General features: G+C 41.9%; 1 protein-coding gene across 4 annotated transcripts in view; it reads right to left on the reverse strand.

Moving 5' to 3' along the window:
- runx1t1 (RUNX1 partner transcriptional co-repressor 1) overlaps positions 1 to 17,158 on the reverse strand; it is an 87,183-nt gene that overhangs the window by 18,670 nt on the left and 51,355 nt on the right. For 3 of the 4 annotated variants that reach the window (XM_052136213.1, XM_052136212.1, XM_052136214.1), the window contains exons 2-5: positions 13,800 to 13,937; positions 11,321 to 11,562; positions 9,873 to 9,962; positions 6,207 to 6,388 (exon numbers count right to left, since the gene is read on the reverse strand). In XM_052136213.1, the coding sequence (XP_051992173.1) occupies positions 6,207 to 6,388; positions 9,873 to 9,962; positions 11,321 to 11,562; positions 13,800 to 13,937 (652 nt within the window). Of the gene's footprint in view, positions 1 to 6,206; positions 6,389 to 9,872; positions 9,963 to 11,320; positions 11,563 to 13,799; positions 13,938 to 15,696; positions 15,794 to 17,158 lie in introns of those variants that run through there. The other variant, XM_052136215.1, reaches the window with a different exon arrangement.

The raw sequence follows: 17,158 nt of genomic DNA on the forward strand, positions 1-17,158 counted from the left end.
AATAATAAAAGAAAATACTAAAGGTGATGATACACAGGGCAACTTTTTGAGCAATGTTGCTGGGCAATGTTGCCGTCAACAGGCAACCAGATGAGACACAGGGCCTACGACCGATCTAAAATATCCAGATAGAAATGTATTGCACATTTTCAATGGGAAAGTGCCCAAGCAACATTGCTCAAAAAGTTGCCCTGTGTATCATCACCTTTAGGCAATTCAGCATAATTTATTCATGCTGCAATGTATGCTGGGAGATATTGATGAGTTTTGATTGATGGCTCCCATCATGCACTGCACTTATATCATCACAGTTGTTGATAATGATTCATTATGCTGAATCTTGATGTCTGTGTGTGTGTCTGAAAGTTCAAACCTTCATTGTGCACAATGTTTTACAAATTCTTCAGGTTAACGTTATCACAACATATGATGGATCACATGCTGTAGAATCATAGGGCTACTACAATTACGTTAGTAAAAAAAAAATGTTTTACCGTAAATTTCACAGGTTGACTCACCAAAGCCTCCTCATCGCTGTCAAAATGGCCATCACCGGACAACTCTTCCTCAGTGTCAGCCTCGATAACACTGTCGGTGACGGCGGGCGGCAACAACGCGATGTCCTCTTCAATTACTTGGTTGACGTTATCCTCACCTAGCACCACTTCACAGCTAGCTGCTGCTGTAGCGGCATGTTCAACTCGTTGGACGTTTTTATTCCTGTCTGTATCAGTAACGTTAGCCGTAAAAAAGTTTGTCATCTTTGGCAGTGTTGCCAAATACTTATCAGCGTCTTTTTGCTTTTTTCTTTTAATTGAGCCGCTTGGGTAACTTCTTTTAATTTTCGTGTTTAGACTCGTCTTGTTTCGTCTCTGTTTGTGTACATCCCTGTCCTCCTGTCACTGTGTGTTTATCTTTTGTGGCGCGCACTGTTACGGACTAGTCCATTTCATTGTGAAAATAGGGGGTGTATGTGTAGGGACAGATAACCATGAACTGGACATTTTAACCAGTACTTCAACGTTTCAACTTATTTCTTAAGAATGTTAATAAAATGTACTATGCTTTTGAAGCGTTCATGATGATAAGGGGCCTTTTATTTGATTATTTCTTATTATTTGTTTTAGGTTGTTTGGGGGCCCCCCTACTTCGACCGCTGGTAGGGGGCCCCAAGCAGCCGCCTACCTATGCCTCTATGTTAACCGCCACTGTGCCCAGCATGCCATGGCCCTCCTGCAAGTACACCAAGCCAAGGCACTGAAAGAGCTGCACATGGGTAGTCAGTCATATCTTGCCCCAGCACGGCTCAATATCTCATAACCCGTCTGCTCACCAAGGGCGTCCCCCTGCGGCGGCAAAAGCCCAGGCGGTTCCACCATAGCCCGAGCCCAGTTCTCGGCCCCAGTGTAGCGCCCCCCCAGGAAGCTGATGCCCCCTGCCTCACAGCCTGGCACGAGGACCCGAAGGCTCCTAAACGCCCCTGAGATGGATGACCTAGGGAGCGAGATGTCTGCTACGTCCATGGAGCTGTTACCCAGACCACTCCATCTCCCTGTGGAGGGCCGAGATAAAAATCCTCTGTTTCCTTTTGTTTTGTGTTCTGCGGTACCCACATTGTCTCCTTGGGTCACATAATCAGTGTTAACTAGACACTGAGCACTCGCAGCCAGGGCCCCGCGAACGTACCCCCGCTGCCTTCGCGTGCCTGGCCATGCCAAACCTACAACCACGGCCAGCCAGTTGTGATGAGTCTCGAGGATGGCCCAAGAGGCCCTCCACCTCAGTCGTTAACCCACCCTATGCCGAGTACTTGGAGGGAGGTAAGTGCTTTGAGGTTCCCCTCAACGCAGCCACCTCAGGACGAAGCAACGCTTCTCGACGTGGGGTCGCCTGCCCCCCCCCGCCGCGAGGCCCCACCCCCAGCTACATCAAATACGATTGTCCCCTTAGTGCCCCTTGCCCGGAGCTTGCTACGTGATTCAGTTTTCCATGTGCCCGCCCCGGTTCACCTCGGTGCAGTGCGATAATGGTGCCATCCTTCTTGTGGAGATCGCGACCCTTCTGTGCAAGGGCGAGATAAAGCCTGTCCCTCCATTCAAGATGAGGAAAGGGTTCTACAGCCCTTACTTCATCGTGAAAAAAAGGTGGTTGGCTGCGGCCAATCTTGGACCTGCGAGTTCTGAACCGGGCCTTACACAGACTCCCGTTCAAGATACTGACGCAGAAACGCATTTTGGTGTGTGTCTGGCATTAAAATTGGCTTGTGGCGGAAGACCTGAAGGATGCATACTTTCACATCTCGGTTTACCTTGAAACAGACCCTTTTTACGGTTTGCTTTTGACTGCCGGGCGTATCAGTACAAGGTCCTCCCCTTCGGCATGTCCATGTCTCCTCTTCATGAATGTCAAAGAGGCAGTTCTTGCACCATTAAGGGAAGTGGGCATCCGCATACTCAACTACCTTGACGACTGGCTGATCCTAGCACACTCTCGAGAGTTGTTGTGTGCACACATGGACCTCACATGGACCTCAGCCGCCTAACCACTCAAATCCCGGGCAGCATCAATGCAAAAGCGGACATGCTCTCATGGCAGGTGACGCTCAGCGGAGAGTGGAGAATCCACCTCTAAGTGGTCCAGCCGATTTGGAGTCGATTCGGCAAAGCACAGGTAGACCTGTTTGCTTCCCGGGAATCCTCCTACTGCCCGCTCTGGTATTCCCTGAAGGGAGCCCCCCTCAGGACAGACGCGCTGGCACACAGCTGGCCCTGGGGGCTGCACAAATACGTATTCCCCCTGTGAACCTACTTGTACAGAGTTCAGGGAGGACGAGGAACGACCCTCGTGGCCCCATATTGGCCCACCCAGACTTTGTTCTCGGACCTCACGCTCCTCGTGACAGCACCTCCCTGGCAAATTCCCCTAAGGAGGGACCTCCTCTCTCAGAGATGGAGCACCATCTGACACCCACGCCCAGACTGAGGCAACTTTCTACGAGGCAACTTTATGCTGTGAAGTCGCTTTTGTTCATAAGGTGGTGTTCTTCTCAAACCTAAGAGTCAGTCGAGTCAGTGCTTTCCTTCCAGCAGTAGAGGCTGGAGGGGTGGCTGTCCCCCTCCACCTTGAAGGTATATGTGGCCACCATAGCGGTCCACAATGACGCGGTGGTCGGTAAGTCCCTAGGGAAGCACAACCTGATAATCAGGTTTCTCAGAAGCGCCTGGAGGCTGAATACTCCTAGGCCACACCTCTTCCCCTCATGGGATCTCTCCGTGGTCCTCCTTGGCCTTTGGAGAGCCCCGTTTGAGCCACTAGAGTTAGTCGAGCTGAAAGCCCTCTCCTTGAAGATGGCCCACCTGATTGCACTCACCTCCATCAAGAGGGTTGGGGACCTGCAAGAGTTTTCTGTCAGCGACACTTGCCTGGATTTCAGTCCGGCAGATTCTTACGTGTTCCTGAGACCCCGGCCGGGCTATGTGCCCAAGGTTCCCACGACCCCGTTCAGGAATCAGGTGGTGAGACTGCAAGCTCTGCCCTGGGAGGAGGTATACCCAGCCCTTTCTTGCTGTGTCCGGTGCGTGCTTTGCACATCCTCTTTCGCACGCAGAGCTTTAGACGCTCTGAGCAGCTTTTTGTCTGCTTCGGCGGACAGTGGAAAGGGAATGCTGTCTTTATACAGAGGCTTGCCCACTGGATCATGGATCCATCGCTTTGGCATATCAGGCCCAGGCCATGCCCGCCCCTTTAGGAATATGAGCACACTCTTCATCCTCATGGGCACTGGCCACTATTACCTCTCTAGCAGACATCTGTAGAGCAGCGGTCTGGCAACACACCATTCCTTTGCGAGATTTTACAATCTCCAGGTTGAGCTGGTTTCGTCCCATGTATTGTCATGTACAAGTTTGGTAATACGGAACAGCTGGCTGGGTGTATTGCTTGTTTATAGTGCCTTTCCCCTCCGTGAGGCAAAGACATTCTCCCATGCGAGTTCATGAACTTCTGAACCCTGGATGTCCTTCCTCCCTTGCCCTGTGGCTCACGGATTTGGTGAATTCGCAACAGGACTATGGGTGCTAATATGCCCTGTACTGGGATAGGTGCTCCACAGGTGTCCATTACTCTGATAACCCCCTGTTATGTATTTTCCGCAGTACGGTCTCCCAGACGGCAGACCCTTGTCTCCTTGGGCACAGCTTCCACTCCCCCAGTCGCTGTGTTGTAGAGCTCCTCCCCTTAGAGGCAGGACCTACCACCGAGCCTCTCCCATGTGTGGCTGGTGAGGCCATGTGATGTATTTACCACATGTTAACCTCCCCTTTGGGCAGGATGTGGTCTCCACGGGGTCTTTTCCCCCTGAAAGATTAGGAAAGGAAAAGAACACCTTCCCGATGCGTATAATAGTGTTAGATGGCCCCTGCCAAATCTAATACTCTGTGGAGAGAAAACAAAGAGAGAAAAGACTGCAGCTGGCACGGCTAGGTCCAATGTTAGTTATGAATAAGTGGCTGCATTCCAGCTCCTTTTATACCCGTATGTCCGGGGGAGTGGCATACAAATTCCACTTGGCAATTCTCATTAGCCTTTTCTCAAAGATTAGAGGCGTTTGGGACTCTAAAAAGTGACCCCTATTGTCACTACATCGACACAACGTCTCGTTCCCCCCATCAGGGAACGAGTAAGACTGAGACTTTTTTTTGGATAACCTTTGTTTTGATTTCCTGGTTGGACTGTCTATTTGGTTTATTGGATTTATCTGCCTGTTTTATGACTACGTCTCTCTGCCTGCTGTCTCCTTTAAAAAACTTCCTGCGCATGGATCCTAACACCGTCTCCATGGCCAGTTTGTTACACTGAGCTGATATGTATTAACATAAGATATGATATAAAAAAATGTATATTTCTTCACTAAAAAGGGAAATGCTAAGCTCCTGAGGTTGGGCTGATATACAGTATAAAAGCTTTTTTTTTTTTCTCCTACGTCCAAAGCAGACATATAGCTTTGGTCTGTAGACTCATCTTGTTTTATGATTCTAACCCTCATGCGTGCAGGCCCAGACAGAATCTGCAGGCAGACTTCTTTTTTTGCATTTTTCTGTGCTGCTTTTAGGGGAAAATCTGCAGAATTCTGTGTAATGGATTTATGGTACATATGGTCAATTTAATAAAAAAAAAAAATATAAAAAAAAAAACAGGCAAGAGGTAGTGAAAGATTAGAAATTTGTGAATGACGGGTTTTCCAATTTTGTGGAAATCCACAGAGCTTTCTACAGAGAGATTTTGTGTGCGCCTACTCATGTCCATTTCAGGTGACTGAACACCAGGCAGCAGTCTACAAGAACAGGTATACAATTCCCCCTCTCTCTTTCTCTGTCTCCAAAGTATCTAATTTCTCCAGATGTGTCTGGTTCCTCCAGGTTCTGCTCCATTTAAGGGAACCGCAGAGAATTCAAATGATGCAAGACAATATAGACACTCAAAACCTGCTAACACATTTCTATATCCTTCCAGCTGTTTTAAAAGTATCTATTCCAAAGGTTCGAGCACATCTACTCCATCTTTATTATTACTATTTTTCACATTTTAGAATAATAGTAAAGTCAGCAAAGCTATGTAATAACACAAATAAAAGTATGGCCATTATATAGTCACTGAAAAAAAAATATTATATCTTATATTTTAACTTCTTTAAAATGTGCATCCTTTGCATAGATTACAGCTCTGTACACTCTAGGCATTCCCTCAAGCAACTTCATCGGTATCCACCCGAGATGCTTTTTAAACCGTATTGAAGGAGTTACTTCATGTATGCTGGATAATTGTTGGCTGATTTTCCTTCACTATCCAGTATAACTCATCCATTAAAAAATATTACAAGTAGTTTTAAAAAGAAATGTAAATGTTTGCACAAACTACATTTGTATACATAACTACAGTAATTTTAAGCATTTAAACATAAACCTTTAAATCAAAAGTTGTTAAGAAGTTAAAAAAGACATTAAGCAAATAGTGTCCAAACTGTTACCTGGAAGTGTAGGCGCCAACAGTACAGATGCTGTTTTGAACATTTATCGCTAACCTAATGTGAGAATGTATTAACTACTATGAGCTCTTGTTTCACATGTATTTATTTGATCCAGCTAATTAACCACCAAATGTCACTCAAGACCGAATGATAATGCTGTAATTGTACAGTTCGTGCTCACCTGTCAGGCGTCCTCCTCTTGCCATTCTCATTGACGTCCATCAAGAGTTCAGATGAGTCGACCGGTGAGGTGGTACTGGTGTCCAGCAAGAGCTGCTCATGTTGGGCTAGATACTGTGCCGGGTTTTGCTTTGCCAGCCGAGCACAGTGCACCAGCTCCCTCTGCAGTAGTGGCAGGTTGGCCTGCAGCGGGAGATAGCAGTTAGGCTGTGCTGAGCAAAGGCACAACTACAAAGTTGTCGACACATCAGTGGCTCTAAACACCGTTTTTTGTTTACTCATTATTATCATTACAAGTTCATTCTTCCGAAATAAATACACTCTTGCGCTGTTTCGAGCAGCACTCTATTGTGACCCGAAACATGCATTAGTGCCCTGGGCCCTTGATAAGAGCAATCACGGTCAAAATGGAAAGTGACATCTTCAAAGCAGATGGTTTTGAGGGGGGAAGTAACGATTGCTTTCTTTCTCTCTCATTTCCTCTCCATCTCACTCGTGATTACTAGCTGGCCTGGCTTTCTCCAAAAGCACTCGGAGGCCTCAGCACTTCAAAGACATGCTGAGGAGCATTTTCATGGCAGATGAAAGGTTTTTGTGAATCCCCATCCAGAAACAGTGAGACTATTGCTGCATCTAAACAGTGTAAGGTGTTAGTGGTGTTATATATTCTCTCTCTGCGCTTTCTTTCCCTGTCTCTTTGTTTTCTTTCTTTCGTCTGGCCCTGTGACTCTGATCTAAGACTATAATCAGACATCCTTTCAGCTCTGAAATATTCTTCAGTCCGCTCCTACTGTGTGCCATTTCAGTGATGTAATGGCTAAAATTAGGAGGTGTGTTGTTTGAATATCAAAGGACAGCAGAACTAAAGAATTAACATTCTTTAAGTGAAGTGAAAAAATTGTGCCACTGGCTATGATGCAAAAATAATTTCCAAAAAGCAAAGAAAAATATTTTTATATAATGATGATAATAGGGATTGTTTAAAAAAGGACCTCCTGGTCGCCGGCTGTATGAGGTAATGGTCTGTTGCTAGTTTACGATAATTACCAGAAGGCAGTGAAATTGCTTTGACCCCCAGTCACCTCAGAATTTCATTAAATGGAGTTCCTCAAAGTTAGTGACAGTTCACATATTGCGGCTGCTCACTGTATAGTGTAGATGTTCAAGACAATGTATGCAAAAAGACTTATCTGTATTTCTTGAACTGAAAAAGCTAGCGCAATCCAATTTACATTGAAGTAAACCTTGTCTAAAGAGCGTATGGAGATTGGCATCATTTATTTATTAAAGTCAACAAACACAAGCAAATTTAAATAGCTTGTAAATGATTCATAAAACAGTTCTCACATAGATTATTATATTCAGTTTGCTTTGACAGTTTACTGTACATAAAATGCTTTTACAAACACTGAACACAATATTCCTTTCTGCTTGTGTTTCATGAATGAGGGCTAATATTTTTATAATTCCATAAACAAATACTGTACTAGGATTTTGCTTTGTGGTATGATGTACTATACTCCATCTAAAACCATTTAATCAGCATTTTTCTAATTCTTTTATCATTTTTATACATTCAGCTTATGACCTTACATTATTTGATGCTATATGGAATACTTTTCCTTTTATAAATGCATGTATCACAAATCAGGGCCACTTTAAATAAACTGATGGTGGCATAAAGTTAAATAAAATGGTGAAAAACTTTATATTTATTATTTTACTAATAATATTTATTAGACAAATTTATACCTAAAATCTAGATACAATGTTGATTAAAAAAGTCCATGCATGGGTTATGCATCAACTACCATAAGCATAGAGTAAACAATGACTTGACAATTGTACAGAGCGGTTAATTTGGTACTGTCAATGTGCATTCTCCAGCCCTTTGTTCCTGTGTGGTCCATTAGTCCAAAGCTAGTTGGAAACACAAGCCGCAAAGTAGTTTGCCGCGTATGTGTAATCTTCACTTCCTCTGAATGGCAAGCATGTGGTGAAGCACCGACTATGTCACACTGAGTACGTCTCTGAGCAATGAGGCACAGAGCCATAGAGGAACACATGTGCTTACAGGCTTTATGGAGCCTGCTCAATAAAACACCGGCAAAATATAAAAAATTTATCTGATGAGGAATCCATTTAGAAATCTTAAACAAAAGCCAACAGCACAAATGCATTGGGTCTGGATTACACAAGTGGCATGGCACACACTGCCCGTCCTGTAAACATTTCCTCGCAAACCCAACTCTGACGTGAGGGTCATTAGATGACATTAGCCTAATGAAAAAATGCTTCTAATGCACATTGTTGCAGCTGTGCCTCTGCACACTTTTAAAAGCCCCTGTTCCCACAGCCATATGGTATTTGTCATTAAAGGCTCCTTTGAGGGAAACCACTAAAATTAGACAAGAGGGAGAGAGGGAGTGAGAGAGAGAAAAAACACAAGTTGCATCTTTGATACCACCCCTCCTGACTGGATGATACAGTAACCATATGGTGAAGAGCTGTAAGAGCGAAAGCAGGGTACGTGTCCCTGTATGCTTCTCTACATCCGTCAGCGGCTGGCGCAAGCCCTAATGGGACCAATTTCTGCAATGCACAGCCGCCCGGGACAAGCAATGGACAAGATGAAATGCCTGAGAACGGCACTCCATGAGAATGGGGCCACATTCAAACCACATCAACTGGAGAGAAATCATTCCATCATGTTCTAATGGAGTAAACAACACAGATTTGATCCATCTTCGCTGGTCGCTTATTTCATTATTATGGAAAGGTAGATGGAGACAGAGAGATATGGGGGCGGCAGGCTGAAGGTTAGACAAAGAGGGAGGGTAGTGGTTAGGCTGGTGTGGCGTGTGTATTGGCTGTTATTTATAAGCAGATGAAAATGAATGGTGAACGATTGAGGGTGGAGGGATACCTCAGTCACCATATGGATCAAAGCTCATGAGAACTGAATCTCTATCAAAGCATCAATGTCTATTTGCTACATATGTCAAACATTTACAAATTATACATTCAGTCCGCAGGTTACGATCATTTTAATCTCAAACAAGATGATGTGATACAAAAATATGCCATGTATATAATTCAAGTACAATTCCCTTAGATTAAATAATAAAATGTGGTGGGTGTTTATTTGAATGATCCTTGTTAAGTGCTCCAACATAAACAGGCCCAGAGACACATATTTAACTGTAATGAAATAAGGGCCACAGTGACAAATGGGCAGCAGAGGAGGCAAAGGTCGATACTCTCAGATGACAACAATGGCTCCTATTACTGTGGTAATGGTTGCAGATGTGCCCTGCCCTCTTCCAAATTTGAGCACCCCTCAGCATGTGTGAATAAATAGAGACTTTGTGCTGTGGGATGGGCCTGTACAACACTGTTATAATGAACAGGGTAATGTGGATCCACATCATATTCCCACATTTAAACGCACTACACCCCCCAAAAAAAAAAGAAAAGTAGAATAAAAAAATGCTTGCCAGTCAACAGGAAATCCGATACCGCTCTGCTCATGGGGAAACCATGTATATATTTAAGCCTTGTCTGTGCTTTAAAAGTCGAGAGCTGGGAGAAATAAGCACATCCTTATCCTAAGCACGTGTACCTCAGTTGTCTAAATGTCTTCCAGATCACTTTGCTTGTGCAATACCTTCAAAAATGGGATGACAAAAGGTCTGAGAGGGAAGTTGGTCGCTTCTTGTAGTTTGGAGTGGAATTCCTCAATGGTTAAAGTGGAGTTCTGTGGGGAGAGAGGAAAAAAAAGATGATACATGCAAGAACCCATGTGGAAAACATTATGTGATAATATTACTTATTGGAGGCAAAACTATATCCTGTTGGAGATTGAATGATTTGAAGACTTTAATAGGAGGCATATGGATCACTGTGGTGAAAGGCCACGTATGGGGAAGTTTGATCTGTTGGCTTTTACATGTGCAAACCCTGACCACATCATCATTGCGCTAACAAATACACATGCACACAAATGCATACACAGTTACAGCTCCAGTATTACACCACACAGCTTGCTGTGAGAGATAAAACATGGCATAAACATCATAACACACACATATCAAGTGCAAAGCACATGAAGACGAAGATATATAGCTTGATCGATTTAAAAAATGTCTTGTTCGCTTCCGAACTTGCATGTACTGTATCTCACCACCTTTAAACACAGTGTAAAAAAAATAAGAAAAAGAAATGACTAATTTCTATCTGCCTTCCTCTCTGCTCTATAATCTTTTAACAGACTGATAGGACTGCGACACTATTTTCAATTTTCTAGGTGTTATTTCGGAGAGAGCTAGTGAGGGAAAGAGATCGGGGAGTCGTACATTTGAGAAAAAATACACAGCCTTTTTTTCCCTCTCATTTCCCAGACCTGAATTTTGTTACATTAGGCTTACATCTGTTCGTCCAGATTGCTGCGGCCTGTTTTGACAGCTAGAAAGCCTCCTGAGCTTTTCTCCAGCATTGGCGGCGCTAATTAAGTGTGTCACTCTTTTCAATAAGGCAGAGTGGGGAGCGAATTAAAGAGAGCTACGGAAGCCAAGGGGACACAAGGAAGCCTCTGCGTGTAGACACAGCAAAAAATAAACAAATGCCCGCCGCAAAAAAGAGCTTTCCTTTGGAATGGCTAATTAAAGCAGCCCTCCTCTGATTCAAGCAGCTAATTTGCCATTGTTTATTCCATAACTACATATTAACTAAAATATTGCTGTTACAGCTCATGCTGCACGTTTTGTTTAACGCGAGTTATGTCCTAGCTACAGATGCATTTCATTTGATTTATTGTTGTTGGACAAGCCTTTATTTTTCCAACAGCTTTATGACGAAGGCCAAAAAGATACTTTTTGGTGGTAAGAAAGCACAACAAGTCCATTTCTACTGTCTGTATGGGGAGCAAATATTCAGGAGACACAATAATCACTTGTCTCCTGGGATACTTATATGCTAGACAATCCTTTCGTTTTCCAATTAAAATGACAGCATTTTAATTTGCGATGAAGTTCAATGCACTCAAACGTACAATTAAGTTGCAAAAATTACAAACATTTTAAAATGTTGTCAATAATTCAGTAATAAAAGACTTACCACAAGCCCCAACACCAACGTGCGCACTCGTTCTCCTATCTCAGGTGAGATGTCATTGCCGAACTGCTGCAGTGTCGTTAGGAAGCGTTTGAGCTTGCTGAGCTGCCTCGCACCACATGCCGGCGGGAGCTGCTGATTGGCCAGCGAGGAGGAAGAGGATGATGAAGGTCCATTGCTGAAGCCATTGGGTGGAGATGGAGCTCCATTCAGTGCTGTGGGAGAGTGACTGGTGCCATTCGTTACTGAAAATTAGAAAAGTCATTTTTATTTACCAGGAAGGATGCACCACCATTGGGAATTATTTAAAAGAAAGTTCCAGGTTCAGTAAAAGTTAAGCTTCAAGTGCTTCAACAGCATTTGTGGCATAATGATGATTCCCCAAAAATTATGTAGACTTGTCCGCCTTTTGTTTAAAAAAGCAAAAATCATGGTTACAGTAAAGCACTTACAATAGAAGTGAATGGGGCAAAATCCATTGAAATGGACATTGTTTTAAAAGTATAGCAACAAGATGCATAATTGTTTTGTTAAATAAAGTTATTGTTATCATGACAACAAAACCCATTAATCCCGGTACTAGACATAATGTAACACATTGGTATACAGTATCTGTTTTGCTTTTATTAGTGTGCCAACAGTGTGCGTTTGCTTTTAGTTGTACGACAGCAAGTTAAAACTGTAAAAAAAACTGTCTTTAAATTAATATCCTATTTCATTTATAGGACGCCGTGGCAATGTGTCACGTGACCACTGCATTCTGTTCCATGCTGCTGGGCTCCATCTAGCTATTTTTGAATGCAAAAACACATTTTTGTAAAAACATGTCCAATTAATGCAAAAACACATTTTGTAAAAACATGTCCAAATAGATTCAGATGAAACTAGCCTAATCATCCACTATAAATGATTCAGATAAATTGACTCGTCATTCAGCCAACCCACCAACTAGTCGATATAGAAAATCTGTAGTTGTGCACATCCCTAATTTTTAACTCAAACGTATGTATTTAGAGTGAATGATCAAAATATGAAAGATCTGCATAATACCCCTCAAAATAGGAATATGCCTCAAAAACAAGCAGCAACCGGTGCCTTTGTCAAAAATGACATTGCTGTTCTCTGTGAGGTTGTAACTGACAGCACTTGAACGAGGCTCATGTGACAGTCGAACATTTGTTTTGAATAAGCCATGGTAGCTTTGAGAAGGAAGCTGTGCATTCTTGCTTCCATACATCAGACAAATTAAGTCCAGAGGAGTAGAATACATGTGGTCGAGTGTCCCCGTGCCACAATGAGAAACATACACGGCGGAGGGATGCAGCTTGGAATCAACGTCTCTTTAATGAGATTAGGCTGTGTGACAGCCTTGTTTGCCTGGCGTCCCTCCAACAGAACAGAAACGAGATACTTGAGCTGCATCTGGTAACAATTACATGGAAGGGAAATCAAAGCGCTTGCTTTGTTAAATCTTCAGAATGTATAATTAGAGCATGCCTTTAAAAAGGCTCCGGATTGCTTTAGACCCAGCTTGCTTTTTGCCTTTTTTTTTCATAAGCGCTTATTGCAGAGTCCAACTGATCTGTTTTTAGGGATGTAACATCAGAGAGAGGAATGTGTTACCACTGTTGACAGCACACCAATGCTCTACTACACTGACATAATGCTGGGAGGCTGTTACATGGAAGGCTTTGATAGTGAGCCACTCTTGAAATCCCCTGAGTTGGCATGTGTTATGCTCTTGGAATTCTGTGGGCATTCTGAAAAATCAACAGGTTAGGGAGAATTAGTGGCCAGCAGAAGAACAATAGGAATGTTAGGCATGTTGAATGTAATTAGGAATGGGCAAAACTATATATATTTTCCAAATTGACAAGTTGGTCTTAAAGGAATATTCTGGGTTCAATACAGGTTAAGCTCAATTGATGGCATTCATGGCATAATGTTGATTACCACAAAACATATTTCGACTTGTCCCTCCTTTTCGTAAAAAAAATCAAAAATCGTGATTACAGTGAGTACTTACAATGAAAGTGAATGTGGGCCATTTTTGGAGGGTTTAAAGGCGGAAATGTGAAGCTTATAATTTAACAAAAGCACTTACATTAATTCTTCTGTTAAAAATTGTGTATTATAAAAGCTGTAATGTTTTTTAAATCATCGTTTTATGGTCATTTGAGGGTTTAAGGATTTACAGTGTTACGTCGGCATGGCAAGAAAGTTGTAATATTAGATATACCATTACACAGAAAAGGTAAGCGATTATATCACACTAAAATCATGTTAACATGCATATTCTTTACGTCTTGTTGCTATACTTTTGAAACAGATTTAAATTTACGGATTGGCCCTGTAACCCAGAAAGTCAGTCATTTTTCATTTTTGGGTAAACTATGCCTTTAAGGCTGAAAACAGGTGTACATTGTCTTCTCTTGCAGTGTTTTTTTAGAGTGTAGGTCTTTAAGTTTGAATGTGTACTCACATGTGGTGGGGGTGAAGGAGCTGTTCCGGGGAGCTCCCTGTGTGGTGGGGGGAGGAGGCATGGTGGGCGGAGTTAACCTGGGCTGTGTTTTCACATCAGCAGGTGAGTCGGGCATGGTGGAGCGCTTCTCAGTGCGATCTGCAGAAGAAAAAGTGGAACAGTTCTTGTGAGACCTAAGTGATACCCCAACAGCTGCCTTTCTACAGGACCTGAGCTCCTGTAACATTTACACACACATAACTACATACACCATATATGCCTTTAGAGAGTTTATAGATAGTAACATTGGTCAAATTCCAGCTGTCATCAGCTTTTCCCTAATGATCAAAGAGAACAACAGAACTCTCATTAAATATTTCTCAGAAATATGGAGTAACACAGTTGAGATAGCTAGTATATTCATCCACTGTGCACTGTCTGGCAGTCAACCAATTTTATTAATTATGAAAACTAGTAGTAGCAGTCTAACAGCACATTTATTTTTGTTTCCATTTTCTGTGGAAAATGTGAGTAGTGCTTATCCATGCAAAAAAATGCTAAGGTGCCCATTTTATCATTCACTAGGTGAACATATTAAAGCAATATTCCATGTTCAATACAAGTTAAACTCAAGTCGACAGCATTTGTGGCATTATGTTGATTACCAACAAAACAAAAAAACAAAAAATCTGGGTAAGAGTGAGGCACTTACAATGAAAGTGAATGGGGCCAATCAGTACATGATAAAATACTCACTGTTTCATAAGACACAAGACTTAAACATATATACAGTATATGTGTATATATATATATATATATATATATATATATATATAAAGAAGTCAATGGAAAGGAGGAGGCGAGAACCGGCTTGACAATGTAAATAATATTTTAATAATAAACTGAAACAGACAAACACACACGACGTACATGTCCGTAAACGATCTCTCAAGTCTCAAGTCTCAAGTCTCATTTATTTATATAGCCCCTTCAACTACAACGTAGACCAAAGGGCTGTACATCCAAAAACAAGAAAAAACATACATACAATATGCAATGACAAAGTCAAGAATTAAAACAAACAGAATACAAATACGTTTTCACACGAATTTTAAAAACATCAACTGACGGTGCAGTTCTAATATCTCTCTCCCGCACGATCCTCTGCAGTTGACCTTTATCCCTCTCGGAGGCTTGATTAGCCTAATATGGGACCGGGTGTGTAGGATCACGACCCAGCCCCGCCCTCCGCCCTGCCACAATATATATATGTACGCATATGTAAATATTACATATGAGAGTTAAATTTTCTTAATAAACTTTTCTGCTTAAAGTTATATCCAATTTACAACTTTGTTGCCCTGACAACGTAATGACATAAATCCTAAAACGACCATAAAAACAATGATTTAAGCAACTTTTCAGCTCAAACAATAAGCAAGTTTTAACAGAAGATCTAATGTAAGTGATTTTATAAAATCATAAGCTTCATATTATTTCTTTAAGCACTCAAAAATGGGCCTCATTCACTTCCACTCCAAGTGCTTCACTGAAACTTCGAATTTTGCTTTTTTTTTTTTTTTTTAAGAAAAGGAGAGATGAGTCAAAATTATTTTTGTGGTAAACACCATTATGCCACAAATGCCATCGATTGAGCTGAACTTGTATTGAATTCAGTCCAATAGCCTAGAAAATAAAAAGCACAACTCTTCTCAACAAGAAGCACAATTTGAGGTATCATTCATGTCTGTAGCACAATCTGTGAGTTACATGATAATATGAAAGTAATAGCAATAGTAATACCACTAAAACACTGTATTCTTGGATGTGACATTGCCAGCAAGACAGCTATACAACATATTTGATTTATCGAGTATTTAGTATCCTTCTGAGGAGTAAAAAGAAGTGAGAAGAGAACCGAAAGGAGCAGGTTGGGGTAAGAGAGGAGCCCTGCTGCTATCAAGGGTCAAGGGGACACCCAGGACAGCTGTAATAAGGAAAGTCAGGATACACGTCCTAGACACAGCGGCTGCTCAACCGACACACTATGTTCTCACAGCTGGTACAACGCGTACGTGTCTGAATGTAAAAACAGAAAATAGGGATGAGAATGATTAAGTTCAATGCTATATCAAGATGTCAAAAGTGTACTAGTTGTAGCTGGGTGTCATAAGACTACTAAAATGAGAATGATTGTGTTATAGTTAGTCTGTTAGATAAGCAGGGGTTTTAAAAGCTCACCTTTAAAGCAGCAAGGACATCATGAGAAAACTCATCATGATGTCATGTTGTGTGCTGTCACATCTATTTTTGTGACAGTGCTCTTGACCTCTGAGTCAATTCTGACTTAACAACTCTTTAAGCAATTAGAAAAACATGGGTTCTGGGTTACAGTGAGGCACTTACAATGGAAGTGAATGCACAAATGCTGTCGACAGAGCTTATCTTGTATTGAACCTGGAACATTCTTTTAACATCTGGTTTAAAATCCTGATAATTAAAAACAGCCTATTATAGACTCTGCCACATACTACATTACCAAAGTCCAAATATTTCTAACTAGTTAATGGATAAAGAATTCTGAATGGAGAAATATAATTTGCCAGTGTAGTGAGTTTTATTTTTGTATTTTTTGGGACTAATTTCATAATCGTCTAGGTATGAAAACGTAAGTTTGATTGCTTAGAACAGTACTAGAACACCTCTCCAAGCTGCACAATTTGAGGTATGATTTAAGTCTGTCACAAAATCTGTTAAAATCTGTGTTAAAAGTTTAAGATGAGTTATGCGCCAAAGTTGAATACTTAGGTTTAAAGGGGGCGTTTTAAGTGAAGGTACGCATTTTCAATGATGGTACACACACTGCTACTCGACGTCTGTCGGCAGCACCCAGCTATGTCTCCGGAGGTTGTTGCACCACAGAGCAAACTCATATTTTCCATTAAATTAAACTCAAATCATTAACAAAGGACAGAGTTTATTTATTCATTCTTGAAGAAGGGAAAAACCTTGGCAACTTTCACATGTACTGTCTGCCACCTGAACCGTATTGATGGGCCCTGTGTTTGATACCTGTGCCATGTCCTAGCCGTGACGCGGTGTGGTGCTTCTCATCCGGTGTGCAACCGCCTTAAGAGTTTGTTTATATTTTAGCAATAATAATAGCAATGCTAGTGTAATTAGTAGCAAAAACCACAAATTAATTGTCTCTGGCATGTATTTTCAGTGGTGGTCTCAAACTAAAGAACACCTCAATCTGACAGAGGGCCAAGTACAGAGCCCTGGGGGATACCGTCCAAAACTTTCTAGAAAGAAAGGCAGTTCTCCTTAGACAACCAGAGTCTGACCAAGGAAGCAGAAGAGATAAAGTAGAGTGGGAA

This window comes from Xyrauchen texanus, chromosome 10 (assembly GCF_025860055.1).
Source record: "Xyrauchen texanus isolate HMW12.3.18 chromosome 10, RBS_HiC_50CHRs, whole genome shotgun sequence".
NCBI lineage: Eukaryota > Metazoa > Chordata > Actinopteri > Cypriniformes > Catostomidae > Xyrauchen > Xyrauchen texanus.